Raw genomic sequence first — 23,734 nt, forward strand, 5'->3', positions numbered from 1 at the left:
ATTTCTTGGCTTAAGTCAGTATGCAAAAGAATAAGGAAAGATATTGTCAAACCTGTACTTAACTACCCCCCAGCTATGCTGGTTTTCAGAATATCCATAATGAATATGCATGAGATAGATTTACATGCACTGCATCCATTGTATAGAAATCTATCTCAAACATAATCATTGTGGATACCCTAAAGGTCTGACTAGTTAGGGGATTGAAAATCTCATCATTAGTATTTTATGGAAGCTGATCATTTCTAAAAGGCAAATTCTCCCCATCTCCAGGGGGTGCAAACTGGGGCGTTGGGAGAGCCAAACCAGTGGCGTAGCCACAGGTGGGCCAAGACCCACCCACTTAGGGCTCAGGCCCACCCAACAGTAGCACACATTTAGCTGTAGCTGGTGGGGATCCCAAGCTCTACCAGCTGAAGACTTCCACCTGATGGTAACGAAAACGCTACTGTCCACGATACCGGTACCTGCGCATGCTCAGTTTTCAGCGCATGCCTGCTGCAGACTGCCAAGGTGGAAAGAAGCATTTTCCCGCCAGCTGAAATATTTTTTTGGGTGGTGGTTGGGAGGAGGGGGAAGAACACTTGGTGCTCACCCACTTCTTGCCTAGGCCCACCCAAAATTTGTTGTCTGGCTATGCCCCTGAGCCAAACAACCTGTCCCTGTCCTCCCCAACTCTTTTGTTGCTGATGCTGTGTGGAACAAAAATTGGTAGGGCCATGGCCCCTGTGGTCCACCCTATTCCTCTGCCTATGTGTGTAAAATAGCTCTATATAAGCTTTGGCTAATAAATGTGAGCCTTTGCTGACAGAAATAAGTCATGGGGGAGGGTAGAGTTGGATTTCTGTCTATGTAATTAAAAATAAACTGACACGCACACAGTTTTTGTTATTCCCAGCCCCCCAGTAGGAAAACTGGAAATTCCAATGATTTCCTGCAGTTACGAGCTCTGAACTGACAGAGGCGATAGACTTTTACAGTATTATGAGCACACATAAAGAAAATCCCTTTTTTCTTTCTTTCACAGTGAAAAATCTGAACATAGTATTGAGATGGAAATCTAAGCACAAATGAAACTGGAAAAAGAACTGGTGGCAGTAATTTGTGAAGGACAAGAAGTGGGAATTAGTTGATGGTTAAAGGAAGGGGAGCTTTCCAGCAGGTTCAACACAGGAGTCCTAGCAAAGGAACAATTTGAAACCAGGCTTAGAAGAGGTTCAACTACAACTGCACAGCACTGTACAGACACAGAAAAGAGAGAGTCCCTGCTCGGTGGAGCTTACATCTAGTCAACAGACAAATACTGATGAAGGGCTTAATTTGTAGGCAAAATGGAAGTGGAACTGAGGCATGAGGGTCAGGGACAGAAGCAACAGGAGAAGAGAGACTGGATTAAGGGGCAGAATTACTCTTCTTTGCTGGGTGCTTACCCCCTCCCCTCTCTTCCCCTTCCCTCCCCTTTCCTGTAGGCTTGCTAAAAGAGAAGGGCTGCAGCAGAAGCTCTGCAAAAAAGTAGCGGAACTGTTTCAGACTCTGCTCAGTCATGACTGGGTTTAGAGCAGAAACTGGGGAGGGGACCCCAAAGCTCACCTTCAGGTTCTACCCCCTTCAGCTTGAGGCAGGCTTGGGACCCCCCCTGTAACATGGAGGACCATGTCAATTGCCCTGTTTGCCACTCTCTAACGCTGGCCCTTGGGTCAGTCTTAAGCTACCAGCTGAGGTCTTACTATACTTGCTAGGGAGCTGAATGTCTTAGGCCCTGGAAGAAGCTGAGTTTTAATGGTACCCGGTATTGAGGCAGTTTTAACCCACTCTGACTTCAGTTTCTACAATGTGACAAGACTATGACTATTGCGGGGGGGGGAGAGCAGAAGGAGGCCATGGTAAATAAGTAAGGAGAACAACCGCTATACATTTCCTAAGTAAAAGGTGTCAAAAATGTCAATAATTTCTGTTCTTGTCATGGAATCACAATTACATGTTAAATCATATAAGAGCAATGTCATGAAACCTTTCTGTTCCCTCTAGTTTGGTTGTTGTGGGGTGAATGGGCCGGAAGACTTTGATGAGGCCCTGAATTTCAAGATCCAGTACCCTGATGATATGGTTCCAGAGGCTTGCTGTCGGCGGGAGGTCCAGACGCGAGCTGGGGCTTTTCTGAGCAAAGAGGAGTGCCTGATGGGAAAGGAGCTGTACCAGAACAGACAGGTATGTAACCTTGCTTGGCCAATGTGAGCAGTAGCGAATGGACATAAGAGAAATGCCACGCAGAGGCAGGCACAAAGCTCAGTTTCCCATTCCACACCGCTGTGCTGTTGCAGAGCTTCCAAGGGGGCCGGATCGCTGAGAGGGAGATTTTAGCCATGACTCTAGCTTTGCCCAGCCACACCCCAGCTCTTCCCAGCTCCGCCCCCAGCTTTATCCAGCCACGCCTCAATACCCTCTCAATCTACCTCAGCTCCACCCCCAACAGACCTCAGATGGCACCAAGCAACCGCTTCCCCTTCGTGCAGTAGGAGATGGCTTAATAAAATGTCATCTCCTGCTGCCGCTGGACCAGTCTTGCAATAAGAGCTACAAGACTGGTCCTGCGGCAGCAGGCGATGACATCTTATTAACACATCTCCTGCTACTGACAGAGGAGGAAACTGCTCAGCGGGAGATCTCTGCACTACAATGGGAGTGCAGGAGATGACCCATGAAAGCGGGAGTCTCCCATTGAATGCAGGAGACTTGGCAGGTCTGCTGTTGGGCTGTCTAACCCCAGCCCCTGGATACTGGGAGTGAAGGTGGTGTAAGGGATTAATGCTGAGGTGACCAATAAAAACCAAGAATGGATAAAGTGAAGCTGAGCCCTATTCTTACCCCCCCCCCCCCCCCCCCCCCCAGAGTGAAGGTGAGAAGCAGTAGCATTCTGTGAGCTTCCAACGCTTGCCAAGGAGGCATAGTGCAGTGCCAGCTGGGAGAGATTTGGCAATGCCCAGCATGTGTGTGTGAAACACAGAAGAGGATGTGGAGAAGGGGAGGAGGGCATCGGCAGAGGAGGAGAAGTGGAGTAGGTGTCTTTATATCAGGGGCATAGCCAGACACCCAATTTTGGGTGGGCCTTGGCCCAAGATGGGTGGGCAGAAGAACTCCACCTTGTCCTGCAAGTGATTTGGTCTCTCCCTCTCTTGCCTGCATGCCATATGGTCTCTCAAACATCCCCCCTCCCCCGCATACCTTTTAAATAGCAGATTTTCACCAGCACCGAGCAGCAACTAATACACACTATTCATGTTGACCCCACAGCCTTCCCTCTGATGTAACTTCCTGTTTCTGCCTAGTAGGGAACACATCAGAGGGAAGGCTGTGGGGCCGGTGCGAGCAGTATTAATCAGTCGCTGCTCACTGCAGGTGAAGATCTGCTATTTACAAGGTATGCAGGAGGGACAGTTGTTGGGAGTTTTCGGCTTGGGGATCCCTGCCAGCCACATTATAGGTATGCAGCTACTGGGTGGGCTACACCACTGCTGTATATCTCTGTGCTTATATCATGATTAGTGTTAGTCAGGTCGATATTTAAAGTGATTTAAGCTGCCAGAAACAGCTCCTGACCACTTAAATCACTTGATCAGGGCTAACTGGTCATTTTCAGTGGCACGTAATTGGTTAGTGCCGAACGCAAAACCGACTATTTTGGGGATATCCTGGGGGTGGAGTCAATAGTTGGCCAGTTAAGTGCTGATGTTCAGCCAAAGTCACTCAGATATGTCCAGGCGGAAATTTTTAGCCAGTTCTGGTTTTGAATTTACATCCCAAAGCAGTGTGGGATTTGTAGTGCCTGATCCTGTTCATTGAAATCAGTGCTGTAAGTGTCATAATGCACCAGGATGGGATGGTCAGAAATCCAAGACTGTCTCAAAATCTCAAGCCTGGAACTTGGCATCTCGGGACTTAGTACAGCCCTCTGCAATTCTAAGCAATCTGCTACAGACAAGAGAACAAAGGCTAAGGAATGAGTTAATAGGTGGGGTTTAACTGGGGGTGTCACTGAGAGATGGAAGGAGGTGAAGGCTGGGAATTCTGGTGAACAGAGCCTCTGGGTAGCCCCAAGCTCTTGCACATCTGTTCTGTGAAATGCTGGGTAGGAAAACTCTATATAAATGCAAATGTGGCTGGAGCGCTGGCCGCAGCTGTCTGATGCTGATTGCTGCAGAGTTGGGTGGCAGGCCTGGGTTAGACAGAGCAGCTGTTTCATTACTCCTCATCTCAGCATATGACTGATGTCAGACTCACTTCCAGGCTTGCTAAGCATGACCATTCCTTCCTGCCTTCCCTGCTTGAGCATAGAGGAAGATGGGCTGCAGGGTGTTCTTCCCCTCCCCGCTTCCTCCTTGACCTCTACAGGTGAGAGAGGAATCTGCTGATACTTCATATCCCTCCTGTTATTTTATACCAGGGGCAGGCTGACTATTAGGGCAAACGAAGCCAACACCCACAGAGGATGATCTCACCACAGGAGAAACCGAAAGTCAAATGTACAACAAGTGGATCCAAAACAAAAGGGGTCCTCGCACAAATGGTGTTTCCCAAACAAGGTCTTTATTAGAATAAATAAAATGACCCGACATGAATCGTGTTTCGGCCACAAGGGCCTGCCTCAGGGGTCTATAGACCTTTAGTGCAAACCAATGGTAAAACAAATAGCTCACAGTCAATTTGTCAAACAGGTGTCTTCTGGCACACTGGCAGGCCAGGCAGGGCTAAAGCTGACACCTCCCATCATGACATAATAGCCAAGCCATGTCCGGCTTTCGCCATCACAAGGTTGTGATGTCACAACCTTGTGATGGCGGAAGCCGGACGTGGCTTGGCTGTTATGTCATGATGGGAGGTGTCAGCTTTAGTCTATAGACCCCTGAGGCAGGCCCTTGTGGCCGAAACACGATTCGTGTCGGGTCATTTTACTTATTCTAATAAAGACCTTGTTTGGGAAACACCATTTGTGCGAGGACCCCTTTTGTTTTGGATCCACTTGTTGTACATTTGACTATTCGGGCAACCAGGCAGTGCCTGATGGCCCAGATGCTCTAGGGAGCCTAGAGGCTCTGCTTGGTTGCCTGCTGCTGCCTCCACCATTGCACACTAAACCCCCCTGTTCCTACCTGAGTGGAGTTGAACGGGTAGATGTGAAGCGTCTGTTTACATTTTCCCAAAATACTAGGACTAGGGGGCATGCGATGAAGCTACAATGTAGTAAATTTAAAATGAATCAGAGAAAATTTTTCTTCACTAATTAAACTCTGGAATTCGTTGCCAAAGAATGTGCTAAAGGCGGTTAGCTTAGTGGAGTTTAAAAAAAGGTTTGGACGGCTTCCTAAAGGAAAAGTCGATAGACCATTATTAAATGGACTTGGGGAAAATCCACTGTTTCTGGGATAAGCAGTATAGAATGTTTTGTACTTTTTTGGGATCTTGCCAAGTATTTGTGACCTGGATTGGCCACTGTTAGAAACAGGATGCTGGGCTTGATGGACCTTTGGTCTTTCCCAGTATGGGAATACTTATGTACTTATGTACCTTGAAGGTCTCTGGTGGTCTAGTGGCCTCTGTGGGGGTGGGGAGAGGGGGGAGGAAAAAACAACACTCTTTCCTGCCCACTGCTGCTATTCTGCCCGGTGCTGCTGTGTTTTAAAAATGGCTGCCGAGACTCCCTGCAGCAGTCTTGCGAGACTGTCGAGACTCGCAAGGCTACCACGGGAAGTCTCGGCTGCCATTTTAAAAACACAGCAGTGCTGGGCAAAATAGCAGTAGTGGGCAGGAAAGAGTGTTGTTTTTTCCTCCCCCCTCTCCCCACCCCCACAGAGGCCACTAGACCACCAGAGACCTTCAAGGTACATAAGTACATAAGTATTGCCATACTGGGAAAGACCAAAGGTCCATCAAGCCCAGCATCCTGTTGAGTGAAGTTGTTTCCTGCCCCCAAAGAAGCCAGTAGACCACCAGGGCCGGTCAAGGTAGGACCCGGAAGGGCCTACTGAGGCTTAGGGGACTGTGATGTGTGGGAGGGGGGCAGCAGCTGTGGTGGTAGGGGGGTGGCAGTGCAGCAGTGGGTGGGGGGGGGATGGCAGGCAGCAGCCAGGGGGGGCCCAGATCATTCTCACTGCCTGAGGGCCCAGATCACTATCAGTCCACCCCCGTTTTATATAAAAATCTCTATCTATGGCCATCACAGGGTCCACAGAGGGTGTGGATGGCATGAGGAAGGGTCTAGTGAAGCTTGAAGACTGGTCTGAAAATTGACAACTAAGATTTAATTCTAAGAAATGTAGGGTCATGCACTTGGGTTACAATAACCCAAGGGAGCAGTACAGTATAGGGGGTGAAGTGCTCCTGTGTACAGAAGAAGAGCGCGACTTGGGGGTGATTGTGTCTGATGACCTTAAGGTGGCAAAGCAGGTAGAAAAGGTAATGGCCAAAGCCAGAAGGATGCTTGGGTGCATAAGGAGAGGGATGACCAGCAGGAAAAAAGAAGTGATAGTGCCCTTGTATAAGTCTCTGGTGAGGCCCCATTTGGAGTACTGCGTGCAGTTCTGGAGACTGCACCTTCGGAATGATATAAACAGGATGGAGTCTCTCCAGAGTGCAGCTACCAAATTAGTAAACTGCCTCTGTCATAAAACATATGGGGACAGGCACATGGACCTCAACATGTATACACTGGAAGAGAGGCAGGAGAGAGGAGATATGATAGAGATGTTTAAATACCTCAGTGACGTTATTGCACAGGAGGTGAACCTTTTCCAAATTAAGGAAAACTCTGGAATGAGAGGGCATAGGATGAAGTTAAGAGGAAATAGGCTTAGGAAAAAATCTAAGAAAATATTATTTCACGGAAAGGATGGTGGATGCATGGAATGGCCTCCAGGTGGAGGTCGTGGAGACGAGGACTGTCTTGGAATTTAAAAAGCATGGGACAGGCACGTGGGATCTCTTAGGAAAAGGAGGAGCTAGTGGTTACTGAGGACGGGCAGACTGGGTGAGCCATTTGGCCCTTATCTGCCATCATGATTCTATGTTTCATAGCAGTGAACATGGTGAAGAGGGTGCAAGAGGGATGGACAGGTGACTGTTCAGCATGAGGCATCAGGTTGGTCAATGATACTTTACACTCCACAGAGTAATTCTATATAGTGTGCCAATTAAGCACCAAACTTGAGATACTCAAATGGAAATGAATAGTAGTTAGGTCCAAAATGGTGTGTGTGTGTGTGTGTGTGGTGGTGGTGGGGGGGGGGGGGGGGGGGAATGGCACTTAGGTGCCTAAGAGGGGCATAATCGAATGGGGCGCCCAAGTTTTCCTGGGGCCGTCCTCGCAGGACGGCTTCGTGAAGGGGCGGGAAAACCCGTATTATCAGAACAAGATGGGCATCCATCTTTCGTTTTGATAATACGGTCGGGGACGCCCAAATCTCAACTTTTAGGTCAACCTTAGAGATGGTCGACCTAAATGTTGAGATGGTTGTCCTTGGTTTTCGGCGATAATGGAAACTGAGGACGCCCATCTCAAAAACGACCAAATCCAAGTCATTTGGTCATGGGAGGAGCCAGCATTCGTAGTGCACTGGTCCCCCTGACATGCCAGGACACCAACCGGGCACCTTAGGGGGCACTGCAGTGGACTTCAGAAATTGCTCCCAGGTGCATAGCTCCCTTACCTTCGGTGCTGAGCCCCCCTACTCCCCCCCAAAACCCACTCCCCACAACTGTACATCACTACCATAGCCCTAAGGGGTGAAGGGGGCACCTGCATGTGGGTACAGTGGATTTCGGGTGGGTTTTGAAGGGCTCACATTTACCACCACAAGTGTAACAGGTAGAGGGGATGGGCCTGGGTCTGCCTCTCTGAAGTGCACTGCAGTACCCACTAAAACTGCTCCAGGGACCTGCATACTGCTGTGATGGAGCTGGGTATGGCATATGAGGCTGGCAAAAAATGTTTTTAAAGGTTTTTTTTTAGGGTGGAAGGGGGTTGGTGACCACTGGGGGAGTAAGGGGAGGTCATCCCTGATTCCCTCCGGTGGTTATCTGGTCAGTTCAGGCACCTTTTTGAGGCTTGGTCGCTAGAAAAAATGGACCAAGTAAAGTCGGCCAAATGCTTGTCAGGGACACCCTTTTTTTTTCCGTTATCAGCCAAGGACACCCATCTCTTAAGCACGCCCCGGTCCCGCCTTCGCCATGCTTCCGACACGCCCCCGGGAACTTTGGTCGTCCCCGCGTCGGAAAGCAGTTGAGGACACCCAAAATCGGCTTTTGATTATGCCGATATGGGCGACCTTGGGAGAAGGACGCCCATCTCCCGATTTGTGTCGGAAGATGGATGCCCTTCTCTTTCGAAAATATGCCTGTAAGGCTCTCATTTTCAAGGCACTTAGACTTACAAAGTTCTTTAGGTTGCTATGTAATTTTCTAAGTCTACGTGTTTTGAAAATGAGCCTCATCATTTTCTAGCGCATAACTACAAAGTGAGTGTTCACATTTATTTATTTATTTGGATTTATTTACCGTCTTTATGATGAAATTCACCCAAAGTAGTGTACATCAGGTACAGTTTAACATAAAACTTACAATTTTGTTTACAGCATAACAATAGTAAAATAACCAAGAATAGACTAAATACTAAATACTAAATGAGGTAAACTTGAAAAGAGAAAATTGAAAACTAATAGTAGAACTACCATGAAACTGTATAAAAAATATACACATTTAACAGCACTGGAATTCAAATACCACAGGTATAATACAAAGTTAGTATAATACTAATGATACACCTAATAAGCATGCATTAGAACATTCAACTAACATAGATATGATGCTAGTGATTTTCTACAATACAGCTTACCATATAGCTGAGGGACCAAGAGCAGTTATATGATGGGAACAAAATGTGTGGTACAGAATCAGTTGGGGTAATTTGATGGTTGGCTATTTGATGGATGGGTCATGGATATTCCAACCATTTAAGCATGCACTTATGGAATATGGAGAGGAATAATCGAACGGTGCTAGCGAAATAGATTGCCGGCAATCTATTTTGGTGGCGCTGCAAACAGCTGGCCGAACCGTATTATTGAAAAAGATGGCCGGCCATCTTTTTTTTCGATAATATGGTTTGGCCCGGCCAAATGCCAGAGTTTGCCGGGTTTGAGATGGCCAGTTTTGTTTTTCAGCGATAATGGAAACTAAAAGCGGCAATCTCTACCCCGGCTAAATCCAAGGCATTTGCTCGAGGGAGGAGCCAGCATTTGTAGTGCACTGGTCCCCCTGACATGCCAGGACACCAACCGGGCACCCTAGGGGGCACTTCTAAAAATTAAAAAAATATATATACAAATAGCTCCCAGGTGCATAGCTCCCTTCCCTTGGGTGCTGTGCCCCCCAAATCCCCCCCAAACCCACTCCCCACAACTCTACACCATTGGGGGCACCTACATGTGGGTACAGTGGGTTTGGGGGGGTTTGGAGGGCTCAACACTTAGCACAACAAGTGTAACAGGTAGGGGGAATGGACCTGGGTCTGCCTGCCTGAAGTGCACTGCACCCGTTAAAAACTGCTCCAGGGACTTGCATACTGCTGTCAGGGAGCTGGGCTTGACATCTGAGGCTGGCATACAGGCTGGCAAAAAAGGTTTTTATTTTTATTGTTTTAGTATGGGAGGGGGTTGGTGACCACTGGGGGAGTATGGGGAGGTCATCCCCCATTCCCTCCGGTGGTCATCTGGTGAGTTGGGGCACTTTTTTTGGGCTTGGTCGTGAAAATAAAAGGACCAAGTAAACCCAGCGAAATACTGATTAATGCCGCTTTTTTTTCCATTATCTGCGAAAGGCGGCCATCTGGTAGCCATGCCTATGCCCACTCATGTCCCGCCTTTGCTATGCCGCCGACACGCCCCCTTGAACTTTTGCTGGCTTGGCTACGGGAAAGCGGTGATGGTGTTAAAAAAGCCGCTTTCAATTATACCGATTTCGCTGCTTTTGAGAGATCGCCAGCCATCTCCCGATTTATGTCTGAAGATGCCTGGCGATCACTTTCAAAAATAAGCCTGATGGTCACTTAGGCTGCTGCATTTAGAGCAGGTGTAAGTGGGGGTGCCCATAGGTGGTCGGTGGCCCAACTGTTTGGGGAGGCTAAAGGGGGCGGGGTTAGGGGGTGGAGCCAGGGGCGGAGCTTATAGCCACAATTAACACAGAAAAAAAATAAGTAAAAATAAAATAGTCACAATTAATACCTTTTATTAAATTTAGATATTAGATATGTATCATATGTCAAAGAATAAAGTGGTTGCTCAAAGCATATACTAACCACAATCGCTCAACTGCAAAACACTATGCACAAATTTGTGCAAAAACACACTCAGAACCTTACTGTACCATAACACTAGGCAGACCCTAATACACCAATATACCACCCATATAGAAAATGTAGACCGTCAACAATATGAAACAAGGGATCATAATATCATAATTCTCATGTAGAGCCACAAAACACCCTTTTAGGGTGGATAGTGTTCAGAATGAGCTCGCAGCAATACTAGAAAAATTGAAACTTACATGCAAAATATCACAGATGCACATTTCCAAAAGCTGACATATTCCAGTTAATAAATTCTGAATAAAATACTTTTTTCTACCTTTGTTGTCTGATCATTTAGTTTTTCTATTCGCTTTGGTCCCAGTGTCTTCTTTCCATTTGATATTTTTTCTCTCAACGTCCACCATCCTCCTGTGTCCTTATGCGTCCTGCCTACCATCTGTAGCCCTGTCCCTATCCTTTCTCCAGTTTCAGCATCTGCCCTCAAAGTGTTCCAATCCAGCCCTTAAATTCAGCAATTTCCTCTCCATCCATATCCAGCATGTCTCCCCTCCCCTCCATCCATGTGCATGAACTTCCTCTGTCTTTCCTCCCCTCCATTCATGCCCAGCATTTCTCCTCTCTCCCTTCCACTCCATCCGTGTGCATCTCCTTCCTTTGTCTTTCCTTCCCTCCATCCTGGTCCAACATTTCTCTTCTCTTCCCTCCCCTCCATCCATCCAAGTCCAGCACCTTCCCTCTTTCTCTTCTACCCTTCCATCCAGTGTCATCCCTCTTTCTCTCTCCATCCTTCTACCGATTACCCTCTCCCAATCCTTCCGTCTATTGTCTTCTTCTCCTTCCATCCATTGTCTCCCTCTATCTCCCCTTCCTTCTAAACAGTTCTCTCTCTCAACCCTTTTCCATTCAGCATGTCCTCTCTATCCCCATCCTTCCAGTGTCTTTCCTCTTTCCCTCCCTACCCTTACATCCAGTGTCTTCCCTCTTTCTCCCTCCTTTCATTCAGCATTTCTCCGTCTGACAGCTAGGGTCTCCCCCAGTTTCTCCCCAGCAGCTTCTCTCTCTCTCCTGCCCATGTCCCCTCTTTCTCTCCCCATCTTTCCACTAATCTCTCTCTCTCTCCTCTTCCATCCAGCATCGTCTCTCTGGCTCTCCCCTGCTCTCTTTCATGTCCCCTCTTTCTCTCCCCATCTCTCTCTGGCTCTCCCCTGCTCTCTTCCATGTCCCCTCTTTCGCTCCCCATCTCTCTCTCTGCCTGTCCCCCTGCTCTCTTCCATGTCCCCTCTTTCGCTCCCCATCTCTCTCTCTGCCTGTCCCCTGCTGTCTTCCATGTCCCCTCTTTCTCTCCCCATCTCTCTCTGACTCTCCCCTGCTCTTTTGCATGTCCCTGGCTCTCCCCTGCACTTTTCCACTTTCTCTCTCTCTCCTCCAGTGTCCTCATGCATCCCACCTTTCTCTTCCCTCCCCTTCTTGCTTCCATCACTCTCACTCCTTTCTCCACCCCCCTTTTCCCATTCCCTGCCATTGCTTTCCTTCCTCCCTCTTCCCCTTAGATGTGGCACCTCACATCCTTCTCTCTCCACCCCCTTTCCCTTTGGTCTGGCAGCTGGCTGGCATGATGCATCGCTCCCCCCCCCCGGACTAGTTCGGTATTGCTCTCCCCCTCCGCTCCTGTCATGTCTTTGAAAGTCGAGGATTCCTTCCGGTATGAGCAGCAGCATCGGCAATGATGTAAGCGCTGCTTTCAGCCTGCCCCGTAAGCACTCTCTGTACAGTTTCCCACGTAGGAGAGACGCTGTCCAGAGAAGGCTTCTGGGGCAGGCTGAAAGCAGCGCTTACATCATTGCCGATGCTGCTGCTGCTGCTACTGGAAGGAATCCTCGACGTTCAAAGAGGATGTGACAGGACAGGAGCGGAGGGGGAGAGCGATACCACAGTAGTTGGGGGGGAGCGGTAAAGATCGCACGGTCCACGCACCAGTCGGGGGGGGGGGGGGGGGGGGGGAGATGTTCAAGGCAGCGGGAGCTGCACCCGGGGCGGTCCGCTCCGCCCTTGCTGCACTTCTGGCTGGGGAGGCTTAGCCTCCCCAAGCCTCTTATACCGGGCGTCTATGGTGGTGCCTAATTATTGACTTATGCTTAGTATCCTATAACGCATTAGGCAAAAAGTTGCAAAGCTTTCTGTCTCGATTTTGGGCGCCTTTTAGAATTGCCCCCTTTATCCCTTTGATGGAAAGTCATGTGTCAGTAATCTGTTGCAGATCTTTGAGATAAGAACGGAAGCATCTTCATACTGGGACAGACCGAAGGTCCAGCAAGCCCAGTATCCTGTTTCCAACAGTGGCCAATCCAGGTCACAAGTACTTGGCAAGATCCCAAAACAGTAAAACAGATTTTATGGTGCTTATCCTAGACATAAGCAGTGGATTTTCCCAAGTCCATCTTAGTAATGGCTTATGGACTTTTCTTTTAGGAAATTATCCAAATCTTTTTAAACCTGCTAAGCTAACTGCTTTTACCATATTCTCTGGCAATGAATTCCAGAGTTTAATTACACGTTGAGTGAAGAAATATTTTCTCCGGTTTGTTTTAAATTTACTAGTTAGTAGCTTCATTGCGTTCCCCCTAGTCCTAGTTTTTTGGAAAGAGTAAACGAACGATTCATGTCTAATAATTCCACACCACTTAGTGGCTCTTGATAAAATTGAGTTGCCATGGAATCATAAGGGAAGGTCCCTCTTGAATGAAAAACTGGGGAAATAAGTGTTTGGACTAAATGGCCAGTTTCACAGAGGAGGAGGGTAAACGCTGGTGCCCTGCAGAGACCAGTACTGGGATCAGTGCAGTTGGATTTATTCCTAAATGACTTGAAAGAGGGAGCAAATGGTGTTTGCCAATGGTACAAAGTTTATTTCAGATAATTAAAAGCACAGCTGTGATGACACATTATTGAAGGAATCTTTCCCTTTCACACAGATACTCAACTTCCCTCTTGCTGAACACTCCCCCCCCCCCCCCCCCCCCCCCCCCCGGTTCTTGGTAACATCTGCCTATCTCATGCCTCTTTGCTCTTATACAGATGCCCCTTTCTTATGTAGTGACATAGTAAATGACAGCAGATAAAAGTCAATGGGTCCATCCAGTGTGCTCAGCTGTTTTTCTACCATCCTAGATAGATGAATATACAGATTCCCATACATAATCCAACACCAGATTCCCCTATCCTCACCTGATATCTCAACCCCACTTCCAGCACTGACCTATACTGTACATCCACTAGTAAGCTATTGCATGCCTTGTCTTCTTCCAGTAAAGAGTCCAGAGGCTTCTTGATGGTGGGAAAACAAGGGTAAAGCTGATGACCAGCAGGGCCGCCGAGGGGGGGCAGGGGGGACAAACTTCCATGGGCCAGGGCCTCTAAGGGGGGCCTGGCGCCGGGGTCAGGCCACCGGCGCTGCAGTTCCCAGTCTTATCTGCCTGCCTCCTCGGCTCCGGGCCCCCTGCATTCGAAGCGGCAGTCACAGATCGCCTGCCTTCGGGCCTTTCCTCCCTGTGTCCCGCACTTGCGGAAATCGGAAGTTACATCAGACGAGGGCAGGACACAGGGAGGGAAGGCCAGAAGAGAGGCGATCTGCCACTGCTGCCTTGAATGCAGGGGGCCTGGAGCCGTGGAGGCAGGCAGGTGAGACCGCGGACTGCAGCGGCAGGGGGAACGATGGGGGCGGCAACAGTGGGGGGGGGGGGGGGGGCGGAGGCAGGGTGGCCTTGCCCCGGGCCCAGTCTAGTCTCTTGGCGGCCCTGATGACCAGACAGTAGGGGCAGCCCAAGGCAATCTGCTGCCTGAGGCAAGGATGAGATGGCACCCCCCCACCCCCTCCCCAACATCTCTTCCTTCACACTCTCTCTCTCAGTCACGGTCTAGCATATTACCCCTTCCTTCCTCAACCCCCTTCCTTGAGTGTACGTTCTTTTTTGTTTTTTTCAAAAGTCGTCATTGGCAGCTATTTCCATATGCTGCCCAGCCACCAGCACTGGCTTCTTCTCTCTACTGCGGCCAACCTCTCTGATGTAACTTCCTGTTTCTCCAGAGGCGGACAGCAGTAGAGAAGAAGCCTAGTGCTAGTGGCAAGGCAGCTTATGGGAAATGCTGCCGCCAATGACGACATTTTAAAAACCAAAAAAGAAGTTACAATCAGGGAAAAGGGTTGAAAAAGGAAGGGGTGGGGGGAGAAATAAGACTGCGGTGAGGGAGAAGGGAGGTGAAAAGCAGTGAGATGCTACCCCATGAAGAGTGCTGCCTGAGGCCCCTGCCTCAGTTGGCCTAATAGTAGGGCCACAATATTGTCTTTTCCACTGAAATGAAAATGGTGCACGGATCAATGCCACCTACAACTAAATCATTAAATTCATTATATTAATTTCTAATGATTTTGAAAGGAGGAAAAAGAGCCTCACAGAGCTCCTCGACGAGAAACTGTCTATTGGAGCTAAAACGGACGCAAAGCTGTCCTCTGTTCATCATAGGCTCAAAAAAACCTCCAAAAGGAATCTCTGTTAAATGGCTGCTCGTGCTCAAAAACAGATCCTATCCTGTGTTGCACTTTACACATCAAACCAGCAAAAATTACCGAAAGAACCCTTATCTTTCACGCTGGAAGACTTGGACCCCGTTTCTTTCTGCCGCACCAAGTCAACAATGGCCAGCGTTTCAAAAAACTGCTTCAGGGTCTTGGTGGCGCAAAATCATCTAGTGATACCAAAGAATAGTAGGGCCGCCATTGCCAGACAGGATTTGGGATACAAAAGTAGGGAACAAGAATGGGCAGAGACTGTAGGGGGCCTTCTGAACATTTTGCACCCCTATAGTCTGCTTATAGTTTATTATTCATTTTCTACAAGAAAAGTTCTCTTGTAATGTTTTGTTAATTTAGTAAAAAAAAGTTTTAAAAATTATTATTGCATGTTATTTGTTCAATCTGCACACCCCTCCCCCCTGCACTACAGAGCACCCAGAAGGCTTATTCATGTGTTCTGTCTTATTAGGGCTGCTACACTGTGATCCTCAACTCCTTTGAGACTTATGTGTACCTGGCAGGAGCTCTGGCAATTGGAGTCTTGGCTGTTGAGGTATGGAAGAGGGGGTAGGGCTGTGATTATGCAGGCCTGGGGGGGGGGGGGCTCTCTTCATGCATTCCTCAGAAGTCACTCATCTGTCCCCTAGTTGGCTTCTTAATATGCTCTTGTTCCACAGCAGAAAACATGGCCCCACACCAGAGGCATGAAATTGCAAGAAAACCTGCTTCTCTTATTTATGGGGCATTATCTCACTTTTTGCCGGATGCTCTTCCCCAGAGGTGGAGGAGAGGCCGCCTAGTGGTTAGAATAGTGAGCCATGAAGCAGGGAAGCTGGAGTTCAAATCCTGTTGCTAGGCTTTGTGACCCTAGGCAAATATGTCTCTTGCCTCAGGTACAAATGTACAGGCCCATTTACTAAGCTGTGATAGAAGAGTACATTTATGGGGCAGAAATGACACTACCAGTAGGACACAGACTGTGCCATTTTTGAAAGGATTGCTTCTGCCTCCTTCCCCCACAAGACATCAGGGATAGCCCAGAGGGTGCTGGGAGGGTCCAAAGAAAGCACTTTTTTTTATTTTATAGAAGAGGACAGAGGGACAGGGATGGCATTTCTACCAACAATGTTGGCCTCTAAGTCCCTTCCTGGGAGTACTGGCTTGTGTGTGAACAGGTTGCTGTTCCTGGGGTGAAGTTAACACACTTCTGGAGATGTTTTTAACTTTCCACACATAACACAGCTTGAAAAGTTTAACACACGCTGTGGTATTCATTTTGCACAATAATGACCTTTGCATACATTTGCATGTGAAGCAGCTCATGATTATTTTTTTAATGCAGATTGGTCTGCAATTTTTTGTGTTAAGCTATATTAATGGGAAGTAACACAAGTTATTGCCAATTGACGTGCATCATGGTCATAAAGCCCCTTAGTAAATAGGGCCCTTAGACTGTAAGCCCCTGGAGACAGGGACTTTCCTACTGTGCCTGAATGTAACTGGTACTGAAGTATCAAAGAAAAGATATGAACGAAATCCAGTCGACCAGCAAGCCTCACTTCTCCCGCCCTCTGTGACTGAACACTAGCTGCCTGGACTGGCACAAATTCTTCAGGTTTGTCACTCAACAGCTGAATAAACATTTTAGAGAACCAACAAAGTTCAAGGTGATTTGCCAATTATTATTATCAAATGCAAATTCTTTGAAAGGTAGAAGAAGGTGTCTCTGTGCTTGCTGGTCGACTAGATTTTGTTCATATCTTTTCTTTCAGTATCTTTCAGTACCAGTTACATTCAGGCACAGTAGGAATGTCTCTGTCCTCAGGGGCTTACAGTCTAAAGCCCTATTTACTAAGGGGCTTTATGGCCATGGTGCATGTCAATTGGCTATAACTTGGAACTGAAGGCCTCTGTATAAGAACACTCATCTTTACTAGGGATGGGCATTCATTAGGAATGACCAACCAACATTTCTTCTATTGTTTCCTGTTGTTGGCAAATGAAAACAGGCGGGTTTCATTTGCCAATTACAGGTTTGGCAATGACAGACCCCTCTGCAATCCACAGCCCTCCCCGGTAATTATTGGCCACTCCCTTCCAGCTCACATGGCACCCATACTCCCCATTGGGCCCCCAGACCTACCTAAATGTGTTCTAGTTGAGGTCGTTTGGGGCAGGACTGCGATGCTGTGGCCTTTCAGCTTAGTCACAGCTGCCATATTGGATGCGGCTGCAGCCATAAGCAGAAACGAATGGACATTGCTCCTGCCCAAAGGACCCCCACTGGGCCACCAGGGATTCAGGTAGACCCAGGGGACCTAAGGGGGGGGGGGGGGAGAGCCACATGGAAGGTGTGTGTTGGGGGGGGGGGGGGAGGCTTGTCTGCTTCTGGCAGAGAGGTGAGTGCAGGAATAAGGCCCAGCATGGGGGGTGGTGGAAGGAAATTTTCACTTTGTATCATCTCCTATGATGACAAGATGGGAGGGGGAAGGAACCATTGAACAAAATGAACGTTCTCCTAAATGACACAAAACAAAAATTGTATGGGTGCCCATCCTTCCCTCATCCTTTGTAGAAATAATTCTTTCTCTAGGAGAAATTCCTGCTGGCTGGGTTTATACCATGTGTGATATTTTGTATTCCTTTAGCACATTGGGCATTGGAATGAAAATGAAAACCTCAGAGATGAGAGGATTTACAGAGCGATGCTGCCCTCTGGGGTACAGTTGTCTCATAGTAATGCTGCTACCGGAAGAAGCTGGAATCTTTGGGGGAATTCAACTGGGCACCTCCCACGGCTACGTGGTAGAAGTCTATTAAACCAGCAGCTGGGTGCCCAGATTCTATTATAGAATTTTAGCATAACTTGGCATGGGCACACTTTACATTTATATGCCTGTCCCGTGCTGCTGCTCCACTGGAAATGGCCATGAGACTGCCGTAGGAGGTCCTGGCAGCTATTTTGTGGTTGGAACCAGCATAGGCAGGGGACTCACTCCTGCCTATGCTGGCTCCAATTGCAAAATGGCTGCCAGGACCTCCAGAGACTGCTGTGGAAAGTATTGGCAAGTCATTTCCATTGGAGCATGGGAATAAGGCAGGAATGAGTGGGGTTCATTCCTGCATTTAGACCACCAAGACTTCCTAAGGTAGTCCCAAGGAAGGCCTACCTGTGTCAGGCGGGAGAGGAGGGGTCCAGGTTAATCGTGGGGGTGGGGTGTAATTGCTGGGGGGGGGGGGGTCACTGGGAAGTAATCACAGGGGGAACACTGCCATTGGGGAAGGTGGACTTTTTTGGATGGGGAGGGGGAGGCATTTTCATTTATGGTTTCAGTTTCTTCCGAAACCGAGCAGCCAATTTTGGTCACAGATAAAAATCAAAAACTCTAGGTTCATTCGAGGTCTAGCATGTAACACAGTATTCTCTAGTAGCAAACATTCAGCACTGGGAACTGTGTTGTCGTGTGCATGGCAATGTGTGATACCTGTGATTTGTGGAGAAATACACATTTGGGCAGGGAACTGGGTATAATGGATGCCTACTTTCCTTTAGAGAATGGGCTCCCACCAAGTGCCCTGTAAAAGAATTGGCCTTATAGAGGGTAATTCTCTGCATGTCGCCTAAAGTCAGGTACCAGGAAGATGTACAATATATGCGTAATTGTCATTATAGAATATCAAGTTGTGGACCTAACTTTAGGCATGGAATAGAGTGGAGTGGAAGAGTAGCCTAGTGGTTGGTGGAATGGCCTAGGAAACTGGGTTCCATTCCCATCACAGCTCCTTGTGACTCTGGACAAGTCACTTAGGGCTAGATGCACTAAACAATCGTTAAGAGCCCTTCCCTTACCGATTCCCTTAGTGAATCGGTAAGGAACGGGCATGCATCAAGGAATAGGAATGCAAATGAGCTGCTCGTTGTAGCTCACTTGCATTCTCTATTCCATCGTTAAACAGTCGGCCAGTCGGCCGGTCGAGCATGCGCAGAGCAGCCAAGCGTTATGCTGGCTGATCTGCGCATGCCTATGGACGTCCTTCACTATATATAAAAAAAATGAGCTGTGCCTATGGATGTCCTTTATGGACGTCCTTCACCCCCCCTCCCCCGAGATTGCCGCCGCTCTGACGTAAGACGAGGGCGGGCCAGGGAGGAAAGGAGGGAAGTCCGAAGGGAGGCGATCAGCTGTTGCCTGCTGCAGTTCCTTCACATGGAGGTGAGAGGTGCTGTGAGGGCCCAGCCCGGTGGCAGACGGAGGGGGGCTGGTGGAGGGGGGGAGTGGCGGCAGTGACGACCTCAAGGAGGGCGGTGCCTCGGGGGTGCGGAGGATGGCGGGGAGGCCAGGGCTGCGGGAAGCTGTCATTTCAAAGTAAACCACTTTGATTGTAACCACAGTTACAATCAAGTCCATCTTTCCCCCCACCCCCCTTATATTACTACTACTACTACTACTACTATTTAGCATTTCTATAGCGCTACAAGGCAGTTGTTAATGCCAATTAGCTAATATAACAATTAAGTTGCGTACATTCTATAACTTGTGTGCACACTAGCTGAATACTTTATGGCAGCAATAGGGAGGACCATGATAAAAGGCACAGCTGAAGTCATGTGATCATGACTGCAGCTTGAGATCCAGAATCTGTTCCCTTTCCACATTTCTGTAAGACACAGGACCAACCACTAGAGAGATCCAGAATCTGTGCATTAGCCACACCAATCAAAGGACACATATGAGTTCCTTCATATCAGTAAAGGCTAGAAACAGATCTGTGGGTGCTTCCAGTTGTTAAAAGTGGATGCAGCCAGATGACGCCCTGGGATGCTTCCCTATGCGTCAGACTTTGGTTCTGTTCTAGACCTGCAGATGGCTGGTGGGAGTCTGGTTCTGTGTAGAAGTCAGTTCTTTAGTGAAACAGTTCACCTGCCTCCCTGCTAAGTCTCTTCTCTCTTTACAGCTCTTTGCCATGATTTTTGCCATGTGCCTGTTCCGAGGGATCCAGTAAGAGCTACCAAGGCTGCAACAGGGATAGGAAGATTCCGAGGTGCACGCATGGGAACAGGAAAACAAGACTTTTTAATTTTCTTTTTTGGAACATCTTTGGATTGTAATATACAAATAAGGAAAGGACTGTACTTCAGGGGCAGGGACTTTGAGGTGCTATTCATTTCTATTTATGCTCCTTCAGCAGGAGGGAAGGGTCTGAGCATAGCAGAGGGAAAAACTGAAGGCCACTTGGAGCAAGACCATTGCCTATTCATGGACCTCTGAGAGGAGAATAGAAATATCATTACAGCAGGAGACTCTTAACCCCAGGGCTGACACTAGCACCATTAAATGCGGCCTAGAATCAAGAAAGTGGCAGAAGGAACTGGCAGACTGTGAGCGAGTCGGCCTAGAATCAAGAAAGTGGCAGAAGGAACTGGCAGACTGTGAGCGAGTGGGTGTTGCCGTGGTCTTTGATGTAGGGCACTACTGCAATGAGAGCCTGGGGCTGCAGGATCACCTCAGCTACAGGCATCAAGTGGCAGGTAATGAACTGGCTTTCAGTCCAGTCCAGAAGCTTTGCTATGTGCAGGTACAGATCTGACCACTAGAGGGTGCTCATCAGCTCAGGTTAGGAAGCCACATCCCAGTGCACTGAATCCAGGGGAGAGCACCAACCACTGTGGGTGAGTCCTCTGTCCTGGAGAGACTCACACCCCCACCTCACCTTCATCATCAAAGTTCTCCCTGCAGAATGTTCACCTGTTGGCATGTGTGGATCTGGTAGGCATGTTGCAGTCTATGTAGACACATATTAGGCACAAAAATACATTATTGTATTCACTAACTGAGCATCACTGTGATTGAAGGGGTATGCATGGTTGTGCATATGTAGAATCTGAGCCCCTTGGGGAGCAGGGGTGGGGTAGCAAGCTATGTATGGAGTATGGATATCAATCTTTTTCCTGCAGTATAGGGGATAGGAAAGAGCTTTTGGAGCTTTTTCCTGGCAAATGCCTATTTTACCGCATTAGTTTTCTTTGTTGATGTACGTGATGGGGTGGGGGGGAGGGTAACATACTGTAACAATCACATTCCACCTTCCCTCTTTTTCCCTCTTGCAAGGGATGGATTTCTTCCTCAGCAGAAATCACTGTGGATACCTGCTGACCCAGCAGGATGTGCTTGGCATTCTGGGTGTTCTCGTCTCTGCAGTACATTGCACGGGGCATAGTGTGGGAGTAAACACAGAGTTGTCCTTCTCCATGCCTGTTGTTGCAGTGTCTCCCCTCCCAAATTCTTATTCCATTAGCTCATCTTCCTCTTTTTGGCAAAGATCCAGGTGCAGAATCTCAATATCACTTTGTATTTGTTTACACCGGAGTCTGCAGACGCCTCTCCGGTACTATGTAAGCCACATTGAGCCTACAAATAGGTGGGAAAATGTGGGATACAAATGTAACAAATAAAATAAATAAATAAATAAATAAATAAATAAATCTGATCCAAGAGTGGAGAATGGCCCCCTTCTGACCAAGATTGAGAACCTGCACAATATGAGAAGTTAATAACCTACCACTGACCCCACAATATACTCATGTATAAATCTATCTTATGCATAAATCAAGAGCAATTTGGGGACTAAAAATGGCCAAAACAGCTGTGACCCATAAAGTAAAGGCTCCCCGCCTGCCCTCACTCCTTTACCTGGTTCAGCATCCTTCTCTTCATCCCCTCTGCTCCGAGAACATCCAAGGCTTTTTTTGATGGGGTACTTGGGGGTACTGAGTACCGGCACCTTTTTCATTGCCTGCTAAAATTGACCCATGGACCCCAAGTTTTAATGATAGAGATCAGGCTTTACACACCAATTCTGTCTTGTAATAGATTCTGTGACTGTTTGCAGGGGGCCTGACTATTATGGGGTGGGTCCCTCAGTGATCACCTGAAGGGTGGCCTAGCATTTGAGTACCAGCACCTTTTTTGCTAGAAAAAACACACTGGGTATATCCCTCTCTCTCTCTCTCTCTCTCTCTCTCTCTCTCAAACCTCCCTGCCAGTCCCCCTGGTCTACCTTAACATGTCTTTCTTTCTCTCTTTAGAGATCAGCTAAGGCAGCAGCAGTGATACATATACACTGCCTGCAGCCTGATTCTGAGCCTTTTCTCTGATGCAACTTCCTGTTTCTGTGTAGGTGGAGATGTGTCAGAGGAAAGGCTCCGGGTCAGGCTGCAGGCAGTATATGTGCATTGCTGCTGCCTCTAATGACAGAGAGAGACAGACAATTTAAGGAAGACTAGGGGTGATGTTGGGTGATGCTGGACCACACTGGTGAGGAGACTGAGAGGGGGATGCTGGAGCATGGATAGAGTTGGGGGAAGTAGGAGACATGCCTACTCGTGAAACTGACCCATGGATAAGATGACCCTGTTTTAATGAAGCCAGTTTAGAGTCTAAATTTCTTGACTTATATGAAATCATACAAAATGATCTGTGTTGTTTCTTTCAAAGGAATGAAACCTGGAAGCATGGCTGGGACTTTTTTTTAGGGGGGGGGGGGAATGGAGAGGAGAGGACAAACAATTCAATGTTTTGGGTCCCTCCTTGACAAAGCTGAAAGTTGTGATTGTGCTACAGCTTCAAAGCACTTCGCACTAGCTGGATCCACTCCTTAGTCTCTGCCCTGGGTCTAATGCCAGTCCTGCCCAGAAGTACATGATAATTAGGGACTGTCCTCTGCCCTTAAGTGTGGATGAGAAAGTGGGTTCCATAATAGGGAGCGGTGAAGAGATGAGATGGCTGTACTTTGCCGTGACCTGGCCTCTATTACATTGCTACCGGTCCCAGGATTCTAAGCAGAGAGAGCCTGGGAGTATGTTTACCAACCAGCTCCAGACAGGTTCATCTAGTTCTCATTTTTGGTTTTCCTAACTTTCAGCTTGAGGCAAGTTACATCCAAGTGCACAAGTTATTTGCCTGCCCAAGCAGACTCACAATCTAAGTTAAAGTCCATGCAGACCATAAGGTAAAACCAAGACTGAATTGGCCAGTCTGAAAATTTGGAGCCAGTTGGCAACCCTCCTGGGAAGTTGTTGCAATGTACTGAGAGCTGCCCATGACAGTTAGTGCCATGCAGTGTAGCACTAGAACCTTTTACCTTATACCCCAGGCCGTGCGCACAATAGTTGTCACAGAGCATGCCTGTCACTTTAAGAATATCCTGGAACTTAGGAAAGGAAACTACTCGGAATATCCTGTCTGTTCCTGGCGAAAGAAGGCGGAACTTCCTTATAACTGGATTTAGTGCACAAATTGCTGCAGACCTGGGAATGACATTTTCAGTGGTAAAAAAGCCAATTCAGAACTTGATGTTTCTTAATTGGAGCAAAGCCAGATCTCTTGATACATCTGACTTTAGGACAGATACTCTAATTGAACTATGATAGCTGTACATGTGTAAGAATATAGTAAGCCCGATACTCAGCCGGCGGTGGGCAGCACTTTTGCTGTCCGTCACTGATGTTAAACCTAGATGTTCAATGCCAGGTCATATCCAGCAACTGGCATTGAATATCTGGGGGGGGGGGGGGGGGGGGGGGGGGGGGGTTAACCTCTAAAATGTTAACTGGTTATGTGAATATTCAGTGCTAATCAGTTAACTTTTTAGCAGTTAAAGATAGGCCTGTTGTGTATGCAGCCTATTTTAACTGCTAAACATAGCTGATTTAGTGCTCAATATCTACATATCTGCGGTTATCTCCTGCTGAATATTAGCAGTTAGATCACGTGCCGATATGCTATTTAACTGGTCAGTGGCCGTGT

At 47.9% G+C, this 23,734-nt stretch overlaps 1 protein-coding gene across 2 annotated transcripts in view; it reads left to right on the plus strand.

Annotated features, from left to right (window-relative positions):
• The window catches only part of TSPAN18 (tetraspanin 18), a 243,113-nt gene extending 222,354 nt beyond the window's left edge, over positions 1 to 20,759 (plus strand). For both annotated transcript variants that reach the window (XM_030199480.1, XM_030199479.1), the window contains exons 8-10: positions 2,029 to 2,208; positions 15,397 to 15,480; positions 19,884 to 20,759. In XM_030199480.1, the coding sequence (XP_030055340.1) occupies positions 2,029 to 2,208; positions 15,397 to 15,480; positions 19,884 to 19,931 (312 nt within the window). In that variant the 3' untranslated portion in view covers positions 19,932 to 20,759. The remainder of the gene's footprint in view (positions 1 to 2,028; positions 2,209 to 15,396; positions 15,481 to 19,883) is intronic.
• The last annotated feature ends 2,975 nt before the right edge of the window (positions 20,760 to 23,734 follow it).

The sequence above is a fragment of the Microcaecilia unicolor genome, chromosome 4, assembly GCF_901765095.1.
Source record: "Microcaecilia unicolor chromosome 4, aMicUni1.1, whole genome shotgun sequence".
NCBI lineage: Eukaryota > Metazoa > Chordata > Amphibia > Gymnophiona > Siphonopidae > Microcaecilia > Microcaecilia unicolor.